The following is a 26,204-nucleotide window of genomic DNA, read 5'->3' on the forward strand; positions in this document are numbered from 1 at the left end:
ATTATTGCATTTCTTTTGTTTGTGTTTGATTAAGTGTTTTGTCGTGGCCTATTTCCACAACCGTCACAATACTGTAACATTTTCGGTGTACCTGTTGAAATTAGCTTTGTATTTCGTACAGCGTTTGTCGTCCATGACGAAGTAGGTCGCAACAACGTTTCCAAAAATCAGTCGAGCTCTTTTCTGGAGATACGCTTTTTCCTTCAAAATCTCCACAAAGTAAAGTTAACCTTTTTGTTTTTGCGCAGTTTGGTATTATTATTATTTCGTCTGAAAGAGACACGAGGTTTGCCGAGAACAAAGAAGATGATTAACCACAGAATTTCGTGGCGAATCTGCTGATCCGCAACTTTACCGCCATACTTGCTTGAAGCGTTGTTGCGAGGGGGGTTCGCCTGTTTGGCGTCACAGGTGGAACGGGATCGCCTTTTCCACAGTGTTGGTGAGATGCCACTTGTTGCTTTCCAAACTGACGGGTCACTTCGCTTGTGTTTGAACCATCTAATCTAAGTCCCTCCGCAGTTTGCAATCATTCGAGGACCGTTTGCTTTACTCGGACTATTTTATTGCGTCTTCACCAACTTGGGGTGCAGAGACCCGTGGTGTGTTGATTGACCAAGTTTATTGTAGAGTGCTCGCTAAGTTGCTTAAGCACTCTATTCGAAACCGTTGGTACGGAACGACTGGCTTGGCGAGCGCTTGCAAGCAGCTTGGTAACTTAACACTCCCATCTCTCTCCTCGTGTTTGTTTATTAATTTATTAATTAATTATCTGCCCTCGTGTACATCCTTTGTGGTTGTCATGCCCACTCGACTCGAATGAAACTGTCAGATTGGTGCTTCACACAAAGCTGGACATTGTATCGCAGAGTCCATCGGTTTGGAGCTTAAGCCGGTTGTCTCGCCAGCTAACATTAGTTGGACGTCAAAGGTCCCAAAGTGTTTTTTGGTGAAGAGCAGGAGTGTGTTCCGTTAGCAAGCTTTCCAACGGAACGGAGTGCTCGGCACCGCTTAACAATATGTCGGTCTCCATGGTAACCCTGCTCACACACAGCAAAAAGGGGGATTAAGCAATTGGTTCATGTCTGTCTGTCTGTCCAGCCTGGTGTTGGCTTTGTGGTTCGGGTGGTGGCTTGGGATCCTATGGTCCTGAGTTCAAGCCCCGTTGGCCCCTGAATTAAAATACACCAGGAGGTTGACTCAGCCTGTCATCCTTCTGAGGTCGGCAAGATGAGTACCAGTGTACTGGTAAGGGGGACACTGCATCAGCAGCATAGCCGCGTCCCAACCAATGATGCAACCAGCAGCCACAGGCTGCACGAGATATATATATATATATATATATATATATATATATATATATATATATATATATATATATATATATATATATATATATATATATATATATATCTCTGTCTGTCCGTCTTATCAGTTTATGATCGAGGAACAACTTTTTAGCTCACCTGTTCGAAGAACAGAGAGCTATAGCGATACCCCCGGCGTGAGCGTCAGCATGAAAATGTTAAAGTTTTTGGTGCAAGCTATTTCCTTTCTAATGTTTTTATCTACCACACTATTTTTTACTGATTACAATATACAAATACATATATTGCTTTGAAATTATTTGGATCAGACTTCACTGCAATGCTTCATAAAAAATATTATTAGACTAGTCTTTTAATATGGAATAGGCAAAGCCGAGAAGCGAACGTAGAATTCTTCTTACATTCGCTTCTGACTTTACATAAAACTTGTTCACAACTGTATACTTGCCAACTTTACCGTGGTACGTGTAAGCGCCGCACAGCTGATGATTTTGATGCAATTTCTGGTTACTTCGGCCTGGATTCGGGATCAGCGATCAAATAATGTAAATCACGATTAAAAAATATTTTTTGATGATGCGGGAGATATCTTTATTAAAATTAACTTTGGGGAAAAAATAGTTGAATAAACAAATAAATTAACGATCACTTTTAGTCAAGAGTAAAAGAAATTAAAAGTTCCAGAAAGAGTTTCAAAATCACTCCTGGTAATGTTAAATACAAAATAAATACTTCCTGTCGTGAAAAAAATCGCTTTCGGAAGTATAAAATTAACTTTGGGAAAAAAATAATTGAATAAATAAATAAACACTTCCGGTCATGATCTCCCGGCATGCATTATTCCTCATGACAAAAACTGGAAACAAAAAAAAAAAAACAGAAACAAAACAAAAACGGAAGCAAAATGGTCATAGCCAACAACACGGATTAACAATTGCCAGGGTATTGTGTTGTTTTTGTTGTTTCCTATTCTCTCATGTGTACGCTTTAAGTAATATTCACAAGATAGAAATAAAACCCAATCGTGTTTATACACCGCACAGCATTTAACAACAACCGGAAGCAAAAAGTCATAGCTAACGACACGGATTCCAAATAGCCAGGGCTATTGTGTTGTTGTTGTTGTTGTTGTTGTTGTTGTTGTTGTTTCCTATTCACGTACACGTGCTAAGTTAAGTATTAAGCTCACTTCGTTCACTAATAAAAACGATAAATGTATAAACAGGCGAGCATTGGGTGGCTTTGACACCAACTCTCTGGTTTATATTTAATGTTATATTTCAAACATGAATCGGAAGACGAGTTTGCCATTTAGCAGTACTTTGCCTCAGAATTCGTCCCAATCGCACATGCGTAGAGAGGAGTGGGGTCATATATGTATATATATATATATATATATATATATATATATATATATATATATATATATATATATATATATATATATATATATATATACATGTCTGACAGTTAAACAAAATTGAAAATCATTCCAAACAGGAAACTTTGTTTTTGAGGATGTTATAAAGGACACAAACACCAGGCACAGATATCTAATGTAATGTGTTAAAATCGCGTGATGTCATCGACGCTGGGTTCAGCAGTGGTAAAACCAGGAATTCATTTATTTATCCGACGTTAAACTTTAATTATTAATGACAACCCGGAATTATTTTAAATTGAAATATATACTTGAATGCTGGAGGATGCAAATCACCTTCTAAATACTTCTGCGGCCCTCCAGTTTATCAGTGCTTGGACGTTGTGGTTGTGATTCCATTCAGTGTGTGCTGGGTGATGATGACGTTACTTAAACCAGAACAAAAGAACTCTCACTCACAGTTAGAATGCAATGACGTGTTGTAAACGAAGTCCGCCTAATGATTACTCCGTCGTCGTCTCTCCAGCGGTTGGTGCAGAAGGAAGGATTTATTGGTGCTGAGTCACTGCGGCTTTAAAGTGGTGTCGAAGAAAGGAAGCAACTGAGACTCGTTCCTTGTCGGCATCGTTTAACCAAACAAAATCAACTTCGCTCAATCGTCTTGGGAATGTCGAGCAAAAGGCACTATTAAATATATTGACGTGTTGAGTGACTCGTAAATAAGGATAAGTCAAGGCGCGCGAGCTTCTAATGTGTTGCGATGACCGGCTCTCGTTTGTACTGGCCTTCCAGCATCCCCTGCATTGATTGGCTCTCTGGAAGGATGCAACTTGAGTTCATGTATTTGCTTTATTATAAATATTCACAAAATAAACAAATAATGAATTGATGAGTAAAGTAAAAATTAATGTCACGACAACATGTTCACCCGGGTGGTGTATAAGTGTGGTTGGTGCATACGACCTGCTTCGACATTCGCGGCCTTGTGCTTTGCATATTCGCGGATTTTCACAGCATTTTTTTTATTTTTCCCTTATGAATTGTGAAACTGCCGGAAACATATTCCCCAATTTTCCAATTTAAACAATTCCCCGACATTCGCGACATTTTTCAGGAACGTCTCCCCCATGAATGTCGGGGTCCGAATGTATTGTTACGAATTTCTGCCCGCCCGGCGTGCGAACGACTGCGTTAACTAATAGCGGCCGGTTCGCCCACCGAACGAGCAATTCAGTAGTGACTTTTTGGAACAACGCCAGAAACCAGTCACAGGTGAGTCCTTAACCACCCACCACGGTCCAGTCCGTATTGTACCCACGCAAAATAGGGTCAATCGCCGAATATCGATGTTCCTAAGTACTCGCGCGGTAACTTACTGAGGCCTGCTTGGACACGAACCACTTAAGCGGCCCGTTCCATTCTGGGATAACCGAGCGGGTATTATCGCCGGACCTGACTATTTAACGGTTATTTAAAAACCCACTACGATTCCGAGAGCGAGATAGCGGTTCAATGGGGGGAGAAAAAGATACGACGAACGGGTAACATTCACACAAGCACATGTATTTACTACACAGATGCACATATAGAAACAATCATGCAGCCAATGGGGGAAGGGGACAAGACACGAACAAGGTAAAAACACAACAACCGACTATTGTTTTTCATGTACAGTCACTTCCACAGTTTTACTTCGCAAGACACGGCGCCACAACATTCGTTCAAAGAAAAGCAGGAAAGACCCCATCAAAGGCAATGGGGTCAGACTGGACCTCTTGGGTCTTTATGGCGTGGGACTTTGCAGACCGAACGAGTCCCACGAGACCGTTGCAGGTTCCCTGCACCCTCGTGGTCACTGGCTTGGGCGACTCGCGATGCTCCTTCCCCACGGCGGCTTGCGTAGCCGCGGTTGAGCCCAGGCCCTGCTCAGTGGCCGGCGAGCTCTCTCCGGCTCTCTCCACACGAACGCGCGGTTTGCGCGACACAGGAAGTATGGCTGCTCCTCCAGCTCACGTCTCTTTCGCGACGCCCGGACCTCCGCCGACTGGATGCTCCCAGCTCCCCACTTCGACACGAGCCCCGCTCTTCACCCAGCTCCGGTAGAAGCAGCCCAGGTCCTTCCGCGGCATCCAGCGGCCGCGACAACTCCAGCAACCACCGAGAGAGAGAACGAATGCCCGAGAGAGAGAGAGAGAGCGAACGCTCCGTGCGCCCTTTTTATTACCCACGCTCCACCACTCCACTCTCGCCCCGCCCTCCTTCCAGAACATGCGGGAAACTTCCCGAACGACGCGTTTTCCCGCCAAATCGGGGGCGCTCCCTCGCCGCTGTGGTTGTCTTCTTCCACACGCCGGGCGGAATTCACCGTGGAGACGTCATTCGTCCGGGAGGGGGGGGAACGGGGGCCGCCTGCTTTCCCTCGACGAAGGCCAGGCCTCCAGCAACCGTGTGCCGAGTTGGAAACTCGGTGGTGTGGTTATGAGGGTTGTGGTTAAGGTGATCAGGATGGCGTGATTTGTTGAGAGGAGCGTGTGGTTATGGTGGTGGAAGGACGGTGGGTTTGAAGCGGTTGTTTGAGAGCGATGTTGGTGGTGGTGGTCCCAAAATAACGATAGTGAAAGAAAAACGGCAATCTCAAAGATCACAGCCCTGTGACACGAATAAATCCCATTAAACAACGGTGGGGAAATCTAACTGAACACGGACTTATCGATCTAACTAACTAAGGACCTTTATGGTGTTCTGCGAATTTCCACAGCCGTAACAGTATCTACGGCACTTAAACACTGCGCAGGGAATCATGTTCTATGAACTCTCCAGTTGCTTGTTTTATAATGCACAAATGGCAATGGGGTACACTTGCCCTCTCCCTCTCTCTCTCCTCAATCCCCAGGATGAAGGGCGGCTAATTACCGCAATGGCAGCTTCACTTTGCCTGCTAAAACGGGTGGAATACTCGAGTCAGCTGTTTGAGCTTAAATTCACCATGATAGTCTTGTTCTTGTATGAGACACACGCCAGAATGTTTAAAGCGTTACGGGCAAAAGAGAAACAAATTGCAAATCAAAACAAACGAGTGTGAATGTTCTTTTCACTTGACATGCCCACGCTATCTGGGATGGATAAGCTACTGATTAATTACTGCTGGTGCTTTGTGTTGGCATCTCCATACAATCGAAAAAAGAAAAAAAAAATCACTCGGTGTTTGGCATCGAGGTTTGTACTGACTGCTCTATGATGTTTTATGATATCTCGGTGAAACGTTTGGTTGGTACGTGCAAATTAAGATTAGATTAATGCAGTGCAGAGCATTCGTAAGGATATGAGATAATGAAGCTTTTAAAACGGTTTCTGCAACAACAGACAAGAGTGGCGTAATCAAGCGTGTTATTTCCTCGGCAGATCATGGACGAAGCAAAGACCTTTCCAGCTTGGCTGCAAGCTCGAGGCCTGAAAAGGGAGACCGCGGAGGCCGTGGTAACCGAGCTGGACATGCAAAGCAAAGGATTATTCATTGCCTGTGCCGAGTCACCATCCATGAGAATGGAACTGTTCTCACTGGCTAAGCAGAGACTTCCTTTTTCGATGTATGCCGAGCTCAAGTTTTTCGTCGAATCACTCTGGAAACTGCAGAGCGCCGACGGGGGAAGGCCTGTGCTGGTGGACGTTCTGTACTCGATGCTGAACGCCATCAGCCTGGAGCTCGCCAGCTGTGCCAAAAAGTTGATCTCCCTGGACTCCACAGATGAATCGCAGGGAGAACGTCGCATCGAGCTGGGAGAGGAGGGAATCAGGATTGTGGATGTCTGCAGCCTTCTCCAGCAACGGGATGAAATTACCTCGCCGCCATCTGGTACGTGATTGTGTCATAAGAGGGAATTCCAGTTTCCTGCACTTGGAAATAGGAAGGGCGACTTGACACGAAGCTTTGAGTGTGTCAGAACCTGCAGCAGAAACCTTTACCATCAATGTTACCTGCCTTTGCAAACGTTCATAAACCCTCCACCGATTTTGTATTTTTGTATGTGATGTTTCATGACCTGACGTCGGCCACATTTTGAAGGCTCCACACGTTCATCGGATAGCACAGCTTACCCAACGACACGTTGCTGTCGTTCTCCTTCAGGCCCAATACGTTTTGCAGTGACAGAGGCGCATTTTAACTCGGCTCTTTCACATTTTCTCACCTTTCTCTGTCGCTCTGCCGGCATCTCGATATTCTCGTGCCTTTGTGAAGTGCCGACTAAAATGCGCCAATTCTCTATGTATGTACGTATAGACCTTATAGAATTGTACCTGTGAGCATCAAAATCTCCATCAAATCTTGCATACAAACTTAGTGTACTGCTAGCCTGGTGTTGGCTCAGTGGTTAGGGTGGCGGCTTGAGATCCTATGGTCCTGAGTTCAAGACCCGTCGGCCGCTGAATTAATACACCAGGGGGTTGACTCAGCCTGTCATCCTTCCGAGGTCGGTGAAATGAGTACCAGTTCCAGTGTGTGTACTGGTAGAGGGGCACTGCATCAGCGACACAGTCGCGCTTCAAGAAATGATAGCTACCCCGGCAGCTAAAGCTGCTGTACGACCACCACCAGGGTACCGCTGAGCAGTGATGGACACAATTAAAACTGGTTCCTTACTCCATCATGGTGGAGGAGATGAACCAGACAAAAGGCAAAGTGTAATGTATGCATATTAGTCTTGAGCAGAACATAAAGGAGAGGATGGTGGTGGAGGGGTGCAAGCACAATTTATTTATTTATTTTATATATAAGGGGTTACTGAACACATTGCATTGTGCAAGATATTTCTCTGACACCATGATTTGCTCCTGGAGGAAGTGGCTATTTACCAGTTAGGGCTTCCAAAAAACGTATCTTTTTGGAAGCCATTATTTTTGTTCCGATTCTCCATTATTATTTTGTCTGTCTGGTTGTCCGTCGATCATGATATCTCCTAAACGGTTGGGCGGAAATTCAGAAAACTTGGTAGTTACGATAACTACGTGGCAAGGATGTGCAAGAGCAGTGTCACTTTTGGCCCAGCCCTCTGAGGCGGCGTCAAAAAGTCAGACGAAAAATACAATTACAGGCACATTTTTAAAATTAAACTTTGTATGTGCAATCAACATCGGGAGGCACATGAAATATGTGACGAGTTTTTGGGATTCGATTCTCGGTTCATTCCCCAAGGGGTGTGGACTTCGGGTCACAAGGGTCAAAATGGGGGCAAAAATTTTTTTTAACTCAAAATTTGATATTGGGTCATTCCTGGTGGAATGTTTTGCCGTCTTTCGACTTTACTTTAGGTGGAAGTGTGGGAATTTCTGATGACGTCATCATCTTCGCTCTAGTTTTCTGCTGCTAGCCTGACAGGAAGTAGTATTTTATCTGTTCACTTGTGGCAGCATCCGATGACTGTGGCGAGGAAACCGCTGCTGCTTTCCTTGCAAGCGACGTTGATGCAGAGATGGAAGAAATTGTCTGTCTTCACTCGAGCCCTGCGGAATGTGACGTATCGACGCAAACGGGGGAGGGGATTCAACAGCGTGATGATTATGACGACAATGACGATGTCGCCGACGATGGTGATGGTGATGACAAATTTCTTGAGGCAACCCTTCCTGAAATCGGTAAGGAACTACACTGCATCGAAATACAGGAAAAAGACCTTTTCATTAAATGTTATAATTCCTCAAACCATATTGCTACCCTCGTACTCGCTTTCTGTCTTGCATCCAAAGGGCTCTGTTATGGTGACAACAAAGTTTATGGCCTGTGCATTGCTTGTGACAAAACAAATGGAGGAAATTGAAACTTAAATCGGCAAAATCACTCATATTTGGGGCTCTGAGGAAGGATTACCCCACTCTGCCTTGGTGTTTCCCATATAATGAGTCTAATGGGGCAGTCACGTCATCTCCCTGGTCGTTCTTAATCCATCTCCCAAGCTGTTATTAAATGATCATCTTCCGAACCATTGTGTACTCTTACCAATAGCACTGCGATGAGGAAATGTGCAGGGTTATCAATTCACAAATGTTTATTTGATGTCTCGAGATAATACTGCATGAAATTATGTTAGATGTCGGGTGTAATATTGCACCGTTCATAAAATCAAGTAAAAGTTCAGTTGTGGATTCTGCTCTGTTGGTTCCAGCCCTCAGGTGGTATTCCATGACATCCCCGAGTGGTTTGATAATGTCTAAGTCAGGCTTTTGGTATGTCTACTGTTATCTGCTGCAATGCCAGATTTTTTTCAATACTCGTTATCAAACCAATTCCCTAACAGACATCACAGTGTACGTTAAGGGAAAATAAATGACTGAACAAAGGAGCAAAGCAAGCTTTGTTAGTGGGCAGAAGGGGAGTGGGGATGGGGGGGAGGGAGGGGCTATGTTTGGCCAATTGGTAGACTCCATGTGCTCGCATGCAAGTGGCACGTGATCCACAGCAAAGCGGGCAAAACCCATTTTTTACGATGGTAGTATTCCAACTATCAGTTTGAAAGTGTTTAATTCCAAACTTGAAGGCACGAGAATGGCACTCGGAGCACATACCTCCACCAGCCTGAACAGTTTACGTTTTGGATATCACCGATAGGCCGGATCCAGATCTTCACCAAAATCTAATCAATTATATTGCTTATCACACACCCAACCTTGTCCACCTAGTTTTGTTATAAATCCATCCACAACTTTTTGAAATATCATGCTAAATATTGTTTTTGGCCCTTTCATTCAATGGCGAAGAATCACTTATAAAATTAGAAGGGCATTCAGTAGAGCGCATACCTCCACCATGATCCAGCAGAACATATCAGGCCCAATACATCTTTGAAGTATTGTGCTCTGTGTAGTTTTTGGCCTCATCTCTCAATGGTGAAGAATCACTTCAAAAATTAAAAAATTATTGTATCCGGATCTGGATTCAGATCTTCACCAAAGTCAAATTGATTCGTCCTTGTCACATACCCAACGTGTCCACCAAATTTAATCTGGATCTGGCCACAACTTTTTGAGACATCCTGCACACAAACAAACAGACAGACAGGGGTGAAAACATAACCTCTGTCCACCTTCGATTGTGGAGACAAATGTCTGGATTCAGCTCGCAGTTCCTTAAATTGTTTTTTCCAACCAAAAGGCAAAATTCGTTTTAGTTTTGTACAATACGGTAAAATCATTTGGCGATTCCCTGTTCAGTTTGTGGAAGCAAACTGCCAACTCCCAGTTTTTATGGAGAACACTGTTATGATGTCACATCAGATTTATGCTGAGTTTTAAATGCTCATCTTTAAATGTTTTTCTTTTTCATATTGACTTATTTATGCATTTTGCGACTCTCCATGAACCCAGCCAGTTGAGAAACAGGCACAACAAAATTGCCTTACCTGGTGCCAGGTGTTCGAGGCATGTCAGCATTGTGCACTTTGGTATAAGTACAAGTAAGCTAAGTAGAGGGTGTTTCAAACGTGAACTAAACATTTCTTGAAAGCTTATGACGTGGTATTTTCTATCACTCATTGCTATTACAGTTAGTCACTGCGATAGTTATAGCCCGAGGTCTGAAATTGGCATTAACGCAAAATTCTTGTAATTGATGTTCTCGATGTGTGTCCCTCCACGGTTCAGACAAGCATTGATCCTGACTCCAAAGTTCTGTCCAACTTTCCTGTAGGTCTCATGTGGCACTGCCTGGAGGTAGTCTGACACCTCCTGCTTCAAATCATCCAGTGTGGCAGGGCGGTTGGCGTAGACAGCCCCCCAGAACCAGTCGTCCAGAGGGTTCAAGTCTGGGCTGTGAGGTGCCCAGGGTAACGAGGCGGTTTCTGAAGAACTGCCACAGGAAAGTGATGGTGTCACCAGTTGTACGTGTCACTTGCATATACCAGGTCATGCTGAGCTGGTTTGGGGTGACCTTTTGGGCTAGATCATTATGGATCTTCCAGAGTGTCGATTATGAACCCCCAGAAAATGTTGTGGTTGTTGATGGCACCGTTCAAGTGGAAATGGGCTTCATCACTGAACAAGATCAGGTTGGTCCAGTTTGGGTACTGTTCCATCCTGTCACTGAGCCAGTTGCACATATCAAGTCTCCTTCTCATGTCATCTTGACTCGGTTTATGCCTAATATAGATGGTGTATGGGAAAAGCTTCAGTTCCTGAGTGAGGATACGCCAGACTGATGTTGGTTTGATGCCGAGCTCCCGGGATTGCTGGCTGTGGGACTTCTTGGGACTGTCCACTGCAGAATCCCGCATGGCGTCTATGTTGGCTTGGCTCTTGCTTAATGATGCTGGCCTGCCGCTGTTGCCCTTGCTTTGGTTGTGCACTGTATCCTTGTGCTCAAAATGTTTCACAATATGTTGAATGGCACCATTTGTGGGTCCATCACGTGTTCTGAGGTCGTATTCCTGGCAGAACCTCCAGTGGATGTCAACATTCAATTTAATTTCATACCACAGAGCCACCACTTTTGTTTTCCGCTTCACTGTGGCGTAGTTGAGCTACGGAGCTAGAAATCCCAGGGAACAAATACCACGATGACACCACCAAACCCTGAAAAGGAAAACGGTATCGGTCAAAAAAAAAGAAATAGCAGGAAGTCAAAGTTGTATCAATCTTTTTCAAATACCATGTACAAGCAAGTAATAGATGCCCAATCTTTGGAAAGTTTGGAAACTTCATAACTGTACTCTCATTTTATGGTGTAACCTTCTTATAATAATCGCTTTCCTCAATCTAGAATATCATTTGGTATTTTAATGTTGGCACCAACGTGATTATTACCGTCATCAGACACTTGCTCAAACCTTATTGATAGTGTCAGGTATTACTGTATGCAGGATGTTGATTAAACACCTGGGGGTGGGTGCTCATTGATACCAAACCCAATACTTCAAAGGATAAGGTTTTCCACTCTATCGGTGGTTACTTGGCTTCAGACTAAAGCTGTGTTTTGTGACACTACAGCTCTAGATGGAGATCTGCATATTGAAAATACATCTCTTGATGGACCCACTCTCCCAGGTAAGATGTCATTGTCAATAATCTTAAGCATGCTGCCATTACTGCACTGTGAAGTTTGTATAGATATGGATAATTTGGGCCTAACTTGTGTTTGATTAACATTTGTTTGGTAATCTCATCGTTTAAAAAAAATATATAAAAAGACTTGAAACTGATGTCGACCTTTAAAAAGGACACCCAGTTGAAAATAAGGTTCAAATACAAGCTTCATGGTGCTCACATATTGTTTTATTTCATTCATTTAATTGCATGCCTGGTGTTGGCTTAATGGTTAGGGTGGTCGGCTTGGGATCCTAGGGTCCTGAGTTCAAATCCCGCTCAGCTGTTGAATTAAAACCAGGTGGGGTTAACTCGGCCTGTCATCCTTCCGAGATTGGCAAAATGAGTGCCAGCATGCTGGTACACTGTCGGAGTGGCGACCCATCCAGGATTGTGCCCAATAGCCAAGGAGACTACTTAGGCAGCACTAATGCTTTGGACAGAGTATGGTCCCAATGGATGGATGGATGGATGTAATTGCCTCAGAAGAACTGTCTTCACGTTCTCACCCTTCGTATGATTATAATTTCAAATTTATTTTTGAGCTTGAGAGATATATATATATATATATATATATATATATATATATATATATATATATATATATATATATATATATATATATATATATATATATATATATATATATATATATACATATTAAAGGCTCATCTTTCAGAGTTTTTTTTTCATTAACCTTGGTAAATGTTGCTGTCTATTTTAGCAGTCTTGGATGAAGATCTGGAGGTTCCTTCTGAATGCATTGACGAGTCCAATCTGCAGGGTAAGCCGAGACATGAAAATTCTTTCAAAGTACAATTAGTAAATTGACTGACGGACCGATGTTTGCGTACAACACCCAACATCTGGCTCTTTCAAAGTAAGTATTCTTCTCCTGAGGACGACACTTTTTTGGGCATGTCCTCGATATTGGTTTCCCACCGAACTGCCGTCATACATGTAATTATCTTCAGCTTGTGGGTGAGATGTAAGATGAGTGTTTATTCTGACACCGAGATGCCTTGCTTAACCCTGCGTTAGTACCCTGGGGTGTTTGGAAACCACAATTTTTTAAACTGTCCCGTTTTCTATAGATGTGCGCACTAATATCCGTTTTCTCCGCAGTAGCTTCACGATTCTGTGTGTTGAGTGCGCTCAATTTTTCACGGTCCTGTGGGAACTCTTGTGAGAGGTAGACGTCATTTCTCAGTGTGCGGAGAGACAATACCTCAGGGTACTAACAAGGTACTGAAAAAATAAGCCTGAAATTCCTAAGGAATTCTTAGAGACAAAGAACAGATGTAATTATGACAGCATATTTGGTTTTACAGACAAAATGACACTAGTTTCATACATCCTGCAGAGAAAGAAGAAGAAGAAAAATGTTCTTGTCAGCAGCATGCACTCTGATGACAAAATTGACCCAAATTCTGGAGATAAGAATAAACCAGAAATTATCAAAAAGAAGGTTCCCTGCATGCCCAATGCCCCCACAACCCCACTCGTCACAGGGGGCAAAGAGATGTGCATTCTGTCCCAGGTCACGCGATCATAAAGTGAAAACAGTGTGTAACCAGTATGGTAAACATGCGTATAAAGAACAGCAAGTTGACTGTCAGTTGCATAGAGTGCCAAAATACAATATCAGGTGATGAAACTGAGTGATGAGGATATTTCTGCTGTAGCTAATGAGTTTTGATAAATTTTGTTTTCCATTATTGTCTTTATGTATTTATGTACTCATGTACTATGAAATCAAACTGAAATATAATATTGTTACGGCTGTGGAAATTCGCAAACCACCATTCAGGGCCCGTAGGTGAGATAACTCCAAGTACATGTGTAGTTAGCCCCAAACCCATTGTTTAGAGGGAATTTATGTAATTCATTCGGGCTGCGACGCTTTGAGATAGCCGTTTTTCTGTTCTATCTTTATTTTGAACCAACCACGTCTCAACCGCCATAACCATCAAGCCACCACCGATAAACCCTCCACCACCCTCACCTCTCTCCTTCTACGGCCATTCCCGCACCACCTGTGAACACTGAGCGTCGGGCTGTCTTGGGCTCGTTCAAGATACGCACCGAGCCGCGAGTGCAAATAGCGGCCTTTCCGAGGTAGAATTCGGATCAAGAACGCTACACGCCCACTTCTGATCCGTCCAATTGGCAAGCGCGGCGCGGCTTGGCCCCGCCTCCAGGCTCGTCTGTGTGAAATCGATATATTCAAATTCTAGGATCAGGGGAGGTTCACGCCCACTTTTCCTCCATCCAATTGGCGAGCGTGGCTCCGCCCCCGAGGTCATCCTGATCCGGAAATTTGCATATTGTTTTCTCCTGCCGGCCTATAAAACGGCGAGCGCAAGGCGATTTGGGGAGAGTCAGCTTTTGGTTGGAGAGCAGAGTGTGGCAGCGGGAGAATGTGGCAGTAGCAGTGTGTGTCGGCAGAGAAAGAGTGAGTCGAGCCATCGGTGTGGCAGAGTGGAGTCGGGTGGTGAAGGCATCGAGTTGGGTTCTGCAGTCGGCTGAGGAGAGTTGTGGGAAGAGGCCAAGGAGCTCGGGTCCGAGGCGAGAAGGATGGCGGTCGGCGATGAGGTCGCGGTGTGAGATCGCTCGTCGCGGGACCGAAGCCAGCCAGCCATTCTCCTCCCCCAGGGCATCAACAATTCCCCCTTTCCCCCGCGCTGAGATAGTGCAAAAAGGCGGCCCCGTTCCCACCCCACTCCAAACGTCGTGTCAACGAAACCCGCCAAGGAGCACGGAGTCGGGGCACAGCCACGCGGCCACATCTGCGGCTCATCCGCCAACGCGTCACGAGGATGAGGGTAGGACCCACCCGGTCTCGTGGACCTGGCCGCTCCTTCAGGTCACGCGCGCATATTGGCCTACAGGCCCGTCTGCCCCCTTGTCTATGAGGGTGGCTTCTTTCCTTTGCTTTTGAGTAAATGTGTGTTGGCGCCGTCTGTAAAGTAGAACTGTGTAAGTGTTGCCGTGTGTACGCGTATTCGGTAGTAACTCTGCATCATTGTTTCTTTTGTTTTACTGCTATAGGTGCATTTTGACTGGTTGACTGTATATGCGTGCTTTCTGTGTGCCGGGTAATAAATGTGCTTTGTGTGAACTGTTTTCCCGTTTCGCTTCGTCTCCTTCCTTTTAATTGACCCCCCATCCTGCTTCACGTAAAGGGTTCGTAGTGGGATTAATACGCCCGATAATTAATCGGAACCGTCGAGGCCAACGATAACACCGCTCGTTTATCACTGTAGCACGGAACGGACCGCTTAAGTGGTTCGTGTCCGGAGTCGGCCTGTGGCGTGGTGCGATCGCCCGGTCGACCATTCGCGCAGGTACTTAGGTAGATCGAATTTGGCGAGCGACCCTATCCTGCGCGGGTGGGAAATTGGCACGATCATGGTGAGGTTAAACCCCCACCCGTGACTAGCTCCCGGCGTTGGTCCAAGAGGGTCACGACTGAATTGTCCGTCCGGTGGGCGATGTGCCGCGATTCGAGCCACGTGGCCGTTCGCACGCCGGCGGGCGTGAATTCGCAACAATATGTATAATCCTGCATACGTTCACTAAATAAATGAGTTGAACTTCATGCTAGTTTTGCTTACATGCTTCATTTAAAAATTTAAAAGTTGGGGTGCTCAAGCACCCCAAGGTACTAACGGCATAAAAAAAAACCATGGTACTAACGCAGGGTTAATCAATAGCTAGCGCACAGATATCACGCTTTAATCAATCGATAATGGAGCAGATGCGTCCATGGCAAAAATAGCGCCACCTTTAGTGGTAGTCGGTATTACAAATCATCTTCCTCTATCTTCATAATACAATAGAACCTTCTCAAAATTATGATATGGCATGTAATATGTTGTGATCAATAAAATTCTTTCAAATATGACAAAAATCTAAAGTGCATTACCAGGAATGTGCCACGGCACATAGCCCACCGAAGATGGGCCGAGAAGGCGACTCCCGCTCAGAGTGCAGGATTGCCTGTTTGTATGTCTAATTAATTATTTTCATTTGACAAAACCCATAATGTAACTGAGTTTGTCCAGGTCAGGTCCATGGATGTCTTCTCAGATACATTTTATAACAACAGTGTCGAGCACTTGCTTTACTTGTTTTTTCCAGTAGACAAATATGTGGTGTACAAGTCCCGTGTGGTTGAAATAGATAATCAGTGTTGTCACACACGTCTTCTGCGTGCACCCATCAGTTTGTTGGGGAATGTAAAAAGCACTCAGAAGTTGTGGACGGCCTCCATGCTCCCATTCACGAAGACGATTGCATCCGGTGGCTTTCATCACGAGCGCAAATGTCATTTTAAAAGCATTTGTCAGGAAGAAGGATGGAAAGATCGTTTTATTTTTCTTTCGATCGAAGGCTCGCAGTCAAAGACGTCGGGAGATGTCAGTTTACTTTGATGTGAATCACAATGACGCAAGGAGACTGCAGACAAATCCATGTAGTCTCTCATATTTAAAGCTTGGTTCCAAACATCATGATCATGCCGAGGCAGTTTGTTTATGCCTTCACATCCGAAGGCGACGGAAGCGTAATATTATCAGGTTGTCCGTGCGTGCGTGCAACGTAGATTATCGTTATTAATTATCCCCTCTTCACGATAACTTGTGAACCGCTGAAAAGATTTTGACCAAACTTGGTTCAAGTATGTGTTTGGTGCAAAGATGAACCAATTCCATTTCAGTCAAAAGGTCAAAGGTCATGTGACCTTGATTTGAAAATCTTTGTTGCCACAACAACTTGTGAACCACAGGAGGGATTTCAACCAAACTTGGTACAAGTACGGACGAACTGTGACGCAAAGATGAACCGAGTGAATTCCGGGGTTCAACGGGTCAAAGGGCAAGTGCCCTTTGAAAATAATTTTGTCAATCATAACTCGAGTCAGAAGCATCGACTGTTTTCTCTCTTCTACTTATCTTTCTTTTCACTTTCACACCTTCTCTCATTTGGCCTTTAATTGAGATCAAACGTAACAGTGTGTTGACATCTAACATGGACGGAGGCATATCCATTGATGCACTTGCCTCAAATTCTATTTTATAGTTTTATTTTTAACCATCATTTCCAATAGGATTGTGAGACAAGTCAAACTAATGCTTTTTTATTTTACAATAGAAAATTGGTTTGTATCAATTTCCATAATGAAAACCGTTAGCCAATTATTCCACAGCTTTTCTTTTGTTGTTAAGAGAGGTAACTGCATTGTCCCAATGAAAGTGAAAGTTTCTCTTCCTACAGTCACCTTTCTAAGTTTGAAACAAACTTTTCGTATTCACTTTTTGTTCGCTCACACGATGGGCCATGAACACCACTCTACTAGATCTGGTTCCACTTACCACTTTTGGACAAGTGCTGATATGACGTCTGACAACACAAGATTCCATCTTCCAACACGGTATAATGTCGCAAGTTATTGCAGTAAAATACAGTATGATTTTGGAACCATTTTTGAACTTCTTACACATATACAACTATCGAAGAGAATTTGAACGCAGCAGCGATATTTTTATTTGTTTTATTATCCGCACACTTTTTGAAAAAACAATGGGGGATAGTGTAATTGGCTCTCTCAACGGTTGTGCAGAAATTCACCAAATTTGGTAGATCCCATCGTGTGCTGCCTTTTTGGCTGCTGGTTGCATCGTTGGTTAGGGGCGTGGCTGTGCTGCTGATGCAGTGCCCCCTATTACCAGTATACTGATGCTCATTTCGCTGACCTCAGAAGGATGACAGGTGGAGTCAAGCCCCTGGTGTTAATTCAGTTTCCAACAGAGCTCAAACTCAGGACCCTCAGATCCCAAGCCACCACCCGAACCGCTGAGCCAACACCAGGCTGGCACCAAACTTGGTAGTTATGATCACCACATGGCACAAAGGTGCAAGAGCAGTTTTATTTTTGGTCCAATCCCTCCCTGCCCCGGGGTGGGGGTCAAAAAGTCAAATACCAAAAAATGCAATTATGGGCACATTTTTTAAATGAAACTTAACATATGTAATCAACATTGAAATATGCTGTGATTTTTATTTATTTATTTTTGTATTTTCCTCCAAGTTCATGCCCCAGGGGTGGGGACCTGGGGGGACATGAGGGTCAAAATTGGAAAATTAATTAAATACTTTTATATTGGGTCAATCCATGAGCCTGGTGTGGCTTAGTAGTTAAGGCGGTAGCTTGGGATCCTTGGGGCCCTGAGTTCGAGCCCCGCTGGCCGCTGAGTTAGCATCAGAGGTGTTAACTCAGCCTGTCATCCTTCCGAAGGTCGCCAAAATGAGCACCAGTACACTGGTAATTATCCCTGCAGGGTCGAAGGTGACTAAAGGGTTAGCGTCAGGAAGGACATCCGGCCGTAAAAAAACATTGCCACAAGAAAGGGTCCCATGTTTGAAGCTTGCAAAAAGCTGACTCCTGTCAGGGATAAAGGCTTTCAAATGGTGAGATATTGGGTCAATCCTGGTGCAATTTCTTTTGCCATCTTTCAACCTTCTTTCGGTGGGAAACGGGATTTGCGATGGCGTGCCATTAACTTCGCTCTAGTTCTTTTCATACAGGTATCAAAGCTCATTATTTAGGAGCAGAATTTGGAGAAATGGATTCAAACAGGTCAGTCCGGTTAGGTATGGGAGCAGGCGCCAGAGCAGCGCGTCACCACGTCCACTTTCTGCCATTACTCCAGGGGCTTCTATCTGTCCATCCCCCAGTCAGATGCCTGGCCCATCCTAATCTCCTTGAGATGCCGCTCAACCTGCTGCAACTACAAGGCACGTGGTCGGCTCATTGGCCTCCTCCACTCATGAGGCTCCCTTGCTGAGAGAATCTGGTGAGCAGGAACAGCATCAGGAAAATGAGCCACATGACCATACAGCTGCAGCTCATGATCATGGACTATACAGGTAACAAATCTCATCTGAGTCCCTCTCAGCAAATGCTCGTTGGACACAAAGTCTGACCAGTGATTGCCAAGGATTCTCCGAAGAGTCCTGGTAACAAAGGAGTTAAGTTTTTGTCTCAGATCCTTGGTCAGAGGTGAAGTCTCACATGCGTAGAGCAAGACTGAAATCACTAAGGACTTGGACTCAGACTTTCATCCTCTTGCATAGGTACCGACAGTGCCACACCCCATGATCCAGTGAATCCATGACTCCCCAAGCCTGACTCAGACATCTATCGACCTCTGGCTCACAACATGTGGAGACATGAATATCACTGCCAAGGTAAGTGAATCTCTCTCTGACCTCAACATCCTCGCCACAAATAGGTACAGACAAGATAACACCATCCAATATGTCAATAAAAGCCTGGATATTAGTTTTGACCCAGGAGACCCGTAATCCCAATGGCTTCGACTCCTCATTCAGCGCCTGGAGGGCCCTTGCAAGAATGTCCAGAGTCCCCACAAAGTTGACTGCATCATCTGTGAAATCGATGTCAGAGATCTTGACATTCCCAAACGATGCACCGCAGCTTGATCTCTCTGACATACTCCCCAGAATCCAGTCCATACAAGTGCTGAAAAGTGTGTGGGCCAGTACACACCCCTGAAATAACTGGAAATATGTCAGAGATGATATCACCACATCTCACAGCACTCTCAGTACCAGAGTATAGTTCAGAAATCAGATCAATCTGTTTTGGTGTTACCCCACGAAGACCGAGAATCCTCTAAAGGGCATCACGATTCACTGAATTGAATGATTTGCAGAGATCAACATCGGTTACAAGCATTCCTTGCTGAAACTCTCGCCTGCAATCAGTGAAGACCCGAAGAGCAAGGATATGGTCAGTCGTTGTCCTCTTTGGTGTGAAGCCAGTCTGCTCTTGGCGCTGATGCTGAAGCAGATGGTGGTAAACCCTATCAATAGTTATGAAAGTAAAGACCTTGCCCGACACTGGTAGCGGCGTCACCCCTCGGTAGTTGTTGCACATCGCCTTAGAGTGTTACATCTAATAAATTTACTTGTTACAACAGTATTTGTATTTTCTGGGTTCTGCATTAAATAAACAAACAGAAGACCAAATACTGCATTTGAGTCATCAGAAGGAACCCGAAAAAGTAAAGAGCAAAGATGGGGTCATCAGGAGGGACCGGGATAGGATTTAGGTTTCAGCCGCTACTCCACAACGCTCAAAGCCATTGTTACTAGTGCAACCAAGTGAGCCTTACAGAAAACCTTCTTAGTTTGATCTAATCTTGTCTCAAATGGCATTGAATAAGTAACTGTTGAAGTATTGGTTGAATAACATTGCCCCTACTCCCCAGAATCCTGTTGACCTCTGGCTCACAACATGTGGAGACATATAGTTTTTAATAATTCGATGTGTGTGTTTTTTTTCATAATATAACACTTAATAACTGCATCTTATCTTATCAAGTGTGCTACTATTGCATTCATAGTCGGTGCAGTATATAATGAATAAATGCAATGCTTCTGAAAACCACCAGACGCAACTCAGATGTCCATACAATTCTACCTGTTATTGACCATACCTTTACATAACAAAGGCAAACTATTGTGAAAAGCATTCATTGCTGCTATTCCAGAGATAAGACATTCTTTGGTGTTTTCACATACAGGTGAACTGGATCCTGTTCCAATGGATGAAAAACATTTCGTCGATCATATCACCATTCCCTCCTCTTCTCAAGAGCCTTTGAGCAATGTCTTCGTGAAGCAAGAGTCGTGCTTTACTCCTGAAAAAGAGCCTACATTTGAAACTACCTCTACAGTTGGTGAGTACAGCCTTTCTGTGCATGTTACTGGATTAAATTCCACTATTTCTAAGTTCAATCAAATCTGTGAGAAGTCGAGCGTAAGTTTGCGCTGCAGCTGCTTGCATTCCCGGTGGTGTTCACGGTTCATTACTCGATTGTTAGTTAATCTTGGTGACCAATCTAGTGTTGCGATCCATGAGAAATGATGTGCATCTGTGCCCTTCTAGTTTATTTGTGTTGTGGCAATTTGCTGACACCTGCAAGAAAAGTTTACCGACAGAGTAATGAGCCAAAGCTTGATCTGTAAATGGAGAGCAAATGTTGCAAATTTTGCTCAGTTGCGATGAGAGACGTGTCATGAAGTGGAAAGGCTTTCAAGTTCAACAACAGGCAGTACAAAGGAGCAACTTGTGCAACCAGATCTGCACACAATTCACAAATTTTCTTAATCATAGGGATAAGCAGAGATTTTCTGCCGAACATTCTTGCTGAACCGGGCGACCCAAAGTCTGTGCCAAGTTGATACCGGATAATCTGAGCGACTTCACAGCAAGAGGTTGCATGAAAGCATGCAGTGAGGAGTTGGGCACAACGAACCTGCTGACAAAACTCTGGAAATTGTGAAAGCACACAGTTCCCCTTCTTCATTTTGGAAAAAAAGGAATACTGGTCCAAAGAATATCTGCCATGATTCTCTTCAGACCCCCTCCCCATCCCATCCCAACAATACATCCACGTGTCTCTCTGGAAAATCATGCTAATTGCTCAGGAATGCATGAGAGAGAAAGCGATGGGATGTTGTCGATCCAATGTCCTGGCTAACAACATAAAGCATTCAAAGCTGAAAATTTGCCATCGGCTTTCTGGTGTCAACCACAATGATCTATTTGTCGAATAAAGCACCATTTTTGTGGAAGACACTTTCCCAGTGGTGAATAACACTTCCAAAGTACTTCAGAGGTAGGCTAAGGGGGCAAGATTCAGACTTGATGAAGGGATACACAATCGATGCACTCTCGATGGTAGAAGTGCATTGATTCAAACTGGAACTATTTTAAGAACTGATAAATAATCGGACTAGATAGTTCATAGAAAACACTACCCCACACATTGTTCAAGTTTATACCTCAATTTTAATAAAAATAATGATTTTAAACGTGTTTAAAAAAAAAAAAAAATCTGGAATGTTAGCAGTATTGGAGTAGTCTTGTACACCACCCTTATACACCACTATATGGAACATGTCCAAGTACTGTAAAACTAGAGGTTCTTGGAAGTATTATGAAGGCAATTTGTGTTCTTCACTGTTCAAGTATATAATGCAATTAAAATAAAGGTTTACTGAGGTTTGAAGATCATATAAATAAATTAATTCCGGGTTTTACCGCCCGTTACATTAGTTATTTGTGCCATTTTGTTTGAGTTCTTTATAAATACCTTCAAAACAGTAAGTTTCCTGTTTGGAATGATTCTCAATTTTGTTTAACTGCCATACAGGCAGACACGAAAAAAGTCTCACTCTTCTCTGCGCATGTGCGATCGGAACGAATCAGAAAAAGTACTGTTAAACTACAGGTTTGTTTTTTGATTCTGTTCAAAATATAACATTCAATTTCAGTCGTTTATTCTCGATCATAAACTGATAACACTGATGGATGGACAGATAGATAGACAGACGGAAATTCACCAAATGCTTAACCCCGCTTTGCACTTCTTCATGTGTGCAGGGTAATATGGATCTTCGTTGCAGGATGAGACCATTTGGCTCATCATACCTGCACTCTGTCAACACCACATTAATTCACTGAACCAGTTTATCTGCTTCATTTCCCAGTGTGGAGAGAAACCGTGGGCAGTCAGAGGAATCACCGGGGTTAAATTTATTGACGGGGTGTGGGGGGGAAAGGGTTGTAGGATGCCAAATGAACAAACACCGGCAACACATTCGCCTCTTGACGACACTTTTTCACAAACATTAGTAGGGACCTGTGGAACAAAGTTCCTCAAAATTAAGCTCAATTTTCCAGGAAATTGCTTTATTTGCAGTGGATAAATCAAAATTTTCCTGGGAGAGACTCCCCCAGACCCCTACCGAGGGAAGGGCAGCACAGCCCCCCTCCCCCCAAACTCTGCTCCTTCGTGTCTTCGGCACTTCAGGCAGGCCGTTGGCCTGCAAAAACTCAAATCGCATGGTTGAAAATTGCACATGAAGCCAATCACTCAAGAATTTGTATGATGGGACAGTTCTTCAAGTCTGGCTTACACATGATTGATGTTATCTTCTGAATTCACACAAAGAGCAGGCGGTAATGCAATTACATCATGGTAAAGGTTACCCTCCACAGGAGTCAGGCGCCCCTCACCCAGTTGCAACGACCAATCATCATCATGTCCGAGTCATTTGACTCCCTTTATCCGCACCATCAAATCGATTGAGCATGTGCATATTTGTTCTTAAAGTTAGTGTTGTGTAATGTCGTCACAATGGAGAGTTTTTCATGCAGGCATTGACAATGTTTGGTCGCCTCCATCGTCGGACCACCGGAATAATTTGACGATCAGTACACCGCTTCTCATTGAGTCATTCATACACCAATGTGGAATCATTAATGAGGGAGAACAAGGTGGAACACAAGCATTCCAATGGTGCCAGACACGAGCTTATCAAAGTGTGCAGCAGCCAGGCATTCATGCACTAGTCTAGAATGATTTCATATATATATATATAATTATTTCAAATATATATATATATATATATATATATATATATATATATATATATATATATATATATATATATATATATATATATATACATATATATATATTTGTAGAAAATTATTGGAGTCAAAAAGGCTGTTCGGGAAGGGAAGATTGCTTTTTATTGTATAGCCCTTTTGATTCCAGTACAATGAAGAAACTTAATATCTACTTGCTGAAGGGTGCTTATAATTAAGTGATGAAAGCATCTATATTATAAAATAATTATTTATACCACAACTCTTACCTGTAAGATGTGTTTTTATGAATGGCAAATTTGGGTACAGTCTCAGTGGTTTCTTACTTTTCTGTGGATGATTTATGCATTTTTAGCTTGTCTGGAATTGAAATTTCAGATCAGGTATTGTCATCGCGCTCCATCTGTCCGTCTTCTCCGGCCAAATTGCTTGGCCGATCCGGCTGAAATTTGGCAGCAACGTTCCACTCCTGACTGGTAGCGGGGATAGCAAAGCTCGTTCCGGTCATGTGACTTTAAGTCGGTCAAAATGGCGGTCACAAATTCCTTCAAAAATGTTATCTAGACGTACCAGTAAGAATGCTACCAAATTTGGGATTCCACATTCGACCAGGGCCCAGATAAACTACAGGTCCAGTGGTCCTGTTTTTCCAACCAGATTTGCTTGTGAATGCCGAAGCTGTAATTGAATTTTTTTCTTTTCCTCTGATTGGTACCTTCAAAGCTGTTGAAAATGTTGAGCCAAGAGATTGATCTTTTTGGTTCATGTTGACCATTTCCTGTTTTGCGACTACTTGCATTTTATACAAAAAAAAGAAGTATATAATAAAATATATATATATATATATATATATATATATATATATATATATACATTTTTTACAAAAAAAATTCAGTCTCTAAATTACTTGATATTTCACTTTTGTGGCAAAAATATTCCTGATAAATAGAATGAAATTATTTGATAAATTATGAATTGCATTCACTGGTTGTCTCCACAGTTGAACCATCAGAGCCTGCAAGTCTTTACTCCTGCTCAAGGTGCGCCCAGTTGTTCCTCACCGAGGATGCTCTATTGCTGCACATGGAACGATTGCACCGGCGGGGGCGTATGTACAAGTGCTCTGTATGTGGGAGGACATTTGCAGAGTTGCGTATGCTGCAGAAACACATGGCGGTTCACAAAGGCGCGTTGCCACACAAGTGTCCTATTTGTCGGAAAGGATTTGCCCGGGTGTCGAACATGCAGCTGCACATGAAGGTTCATTTTGGTGAAAAACCAAACAAGTGTTTTGTCTGTGGAAATGTCTTCCATAACGTGTACGCCCTTCAGATCCATATGCGGATACACACTGGCGAGCGTCCGTACAACTGCTCGGTCTGTGGGAAGGCGTTTACACAGTTAGGGCATGTTACGTCGCACATGCGGATTCACACGGGTGAACGTCCATACAAGTGCTCCGTCTGTGGGAAGGGATTTTCCCAATTGACAAACGTGAAATCGCACATGCGGATCCATACGGGCGAGCGTCCATACAAGTGTGTTGTTTGCGGAAAGGGTTTCTCTCAGAAGGCGAGCATCAAATCACACATGAATAGTCATCAGCCATTAAAAGAGAATGGGCCTCTATGCCAGTTGAGTCCTCCACTCGATACTTTTTCCGATATAGGAAGAGAACGTCACTTGGATGCAGAAAACTAAACTAGTAAATAAAAGGAAATGCTACTTGCAATACAAAATCTTTAAAGGGCACCAAACCAAAATCAACCACTTGCCGTTTTCCCGTCTCTCCTTTTTTGCTTCAACAAAGGGTCAGGCCCAAAACGTCAGCACATTTTCATCTTTCACTGCTTGTAAATTGACAATTTTCTTCTTGTTTTAATTTTCCTTTCAGGGCAGTGTGAAGAATAGTAGGTGGGTGAAACCACAAACAGTGTGTGAAATACAACACTGTGGACAATTCAGCCTTGTTGCGGGAGGGAACTAATCTCTTTATTTATTCTTCTTGTTTTGTCCCCCCCCCTCCCCACCAAGTCGAGGCTCGTGTAAGAGATAATACACAGAAACGTATAACAAGGTAGGAAACAAGAGGGGTGGGAGAGGGAAGCACAAAATAGTTTGGAACAAAGACAATAGGATATCTGTGGAAGGGAGGTGGGTTTGAGATGGATTAACGGGGGTAGTGACAATCAAGATTTTGGATGGGGGAAGATACGAGATGGTGGTGAACAGCTGGTGGAAGACCTGGAGGAGCTGTTTTGAAGACCTGAAGAGAGCATGGGAGTTTGTTCCAGAGGCGGTCGTGTAAATTCCTCTTACCTACCTTTCTCAGTTTCCTGTTTCTGACAACTTCCAACATGTTTTTGTTTTTAGCCGCGTCGCGTTGCGAACGCTGGTCCAAGAGAGCTCCACGTTGTTCTTGTTCTTCTTGTTCTTCTTGTTCTTCTTCTGGTGAAGACAAAACCTTTAGGATGCGGCTCTTGGACACATTTGTCCTTGTTTCTCTACGAGTGTGAGATTCATGAAAGAGCTATGTTGAATTGACAGTGGGTAGCGGGGAAGCAAGTGGGCACAACTGGAAAGTAAATAAATGAACAAGAAAGAAGGAGAGGAAGCACAAGTAAGAGGGTTGGGGTCAGGAGGGGTTTAATGGGGATAATAAAGAACATGGTGGATCAGGATGGGGAATGGCCCGAAGTGGTGGTGCTCTGCCTGCCTGAAGCCCTGGAGGAAAGAGCGGTAAAGAACTGCCTCCCAAAGGTGGTTCCATCGTTGGGAGAAGCAACTCAAAAACCACACAAGCTGTCATATGTTTGGTATAGTTTGAGTGATTATTTTATGCAGTATGAGGAACTGTAGATATCTCAAAAATGATTTTCTTTGAAAACATTTTTACAGGTGCTGGCTAATTTTGTCACACCATGACACAAATAGACAA

The 26,204-nt window shown here is 43.6% G+C and overlaps 1 protein-coding gene across 4 annotated transcripts in view; it reads left to right on the forward strand.

The window, feature by feature from the left end:
* The first annotated feature begins 263 nt into the window (after window positions 1-263).
* The window catches only part of LOC147012311 (uncharacterized), a 29,339-nt gene continuing 3,398 nt past the window's right edge, over window positions 264-26,204 (forward strand). The window contains exons 1-7 of one of the 4 annotated variants that reach the window (XM_085856302.1): window positions 264-442; window positions 6,112-6,562; window positions 8,116-8,340; window positions 11,683-11,739; window positions 12,503-12,562; window positions 20,391-20,546; window positions 24,267-26,204. The exon at window positions 24,267-26,204 is cut by the window's right edge and continues 3,398 nt beyond it. In XM_085856302.1, the coding sequence (XP_085712428.1) occupies window positions 6,115-6,562; window positions 8,116-8,340; window positions 11,683-11,739; window positions 12,503-12,562; window positions 20,391-20,546; window positions 24,267-24,967 (1,647 nt within the window). In that variant the 5' untranslated portion in view covers window positions 264-442; window positions 6,112-6,114 and the 3' untranslated portion in view covers window positions 24,968-26,204. The remainder of the gene's footprint in view (window positions 443-6,111; window positions 6,563-8,115; window positions 8,341-11,682; window positions 11,740-12,502; window positions 12,563-20,390; window positions 20,547-24,266) is intronic. The other 3 variants (XM_085856303.1, XM_085856304.1, XM_085856305.1) reach the window with 3 other exon arrangements.

This window comes from Eptatretus burgeri, chromosome 15, assembly GCF_056783735.1.
Source record: "Eptatretus burgeri isolate ZD-2024b chromosome 15, Ebu_testis_v1, whole genome shotgun sequence".
Lineage (NCBI taxonomy): Eukaryota > Metazoa > Chordata > Myxini > Myxiniformes > Myxinidae > Eptatretus > Eptatretus burgeri.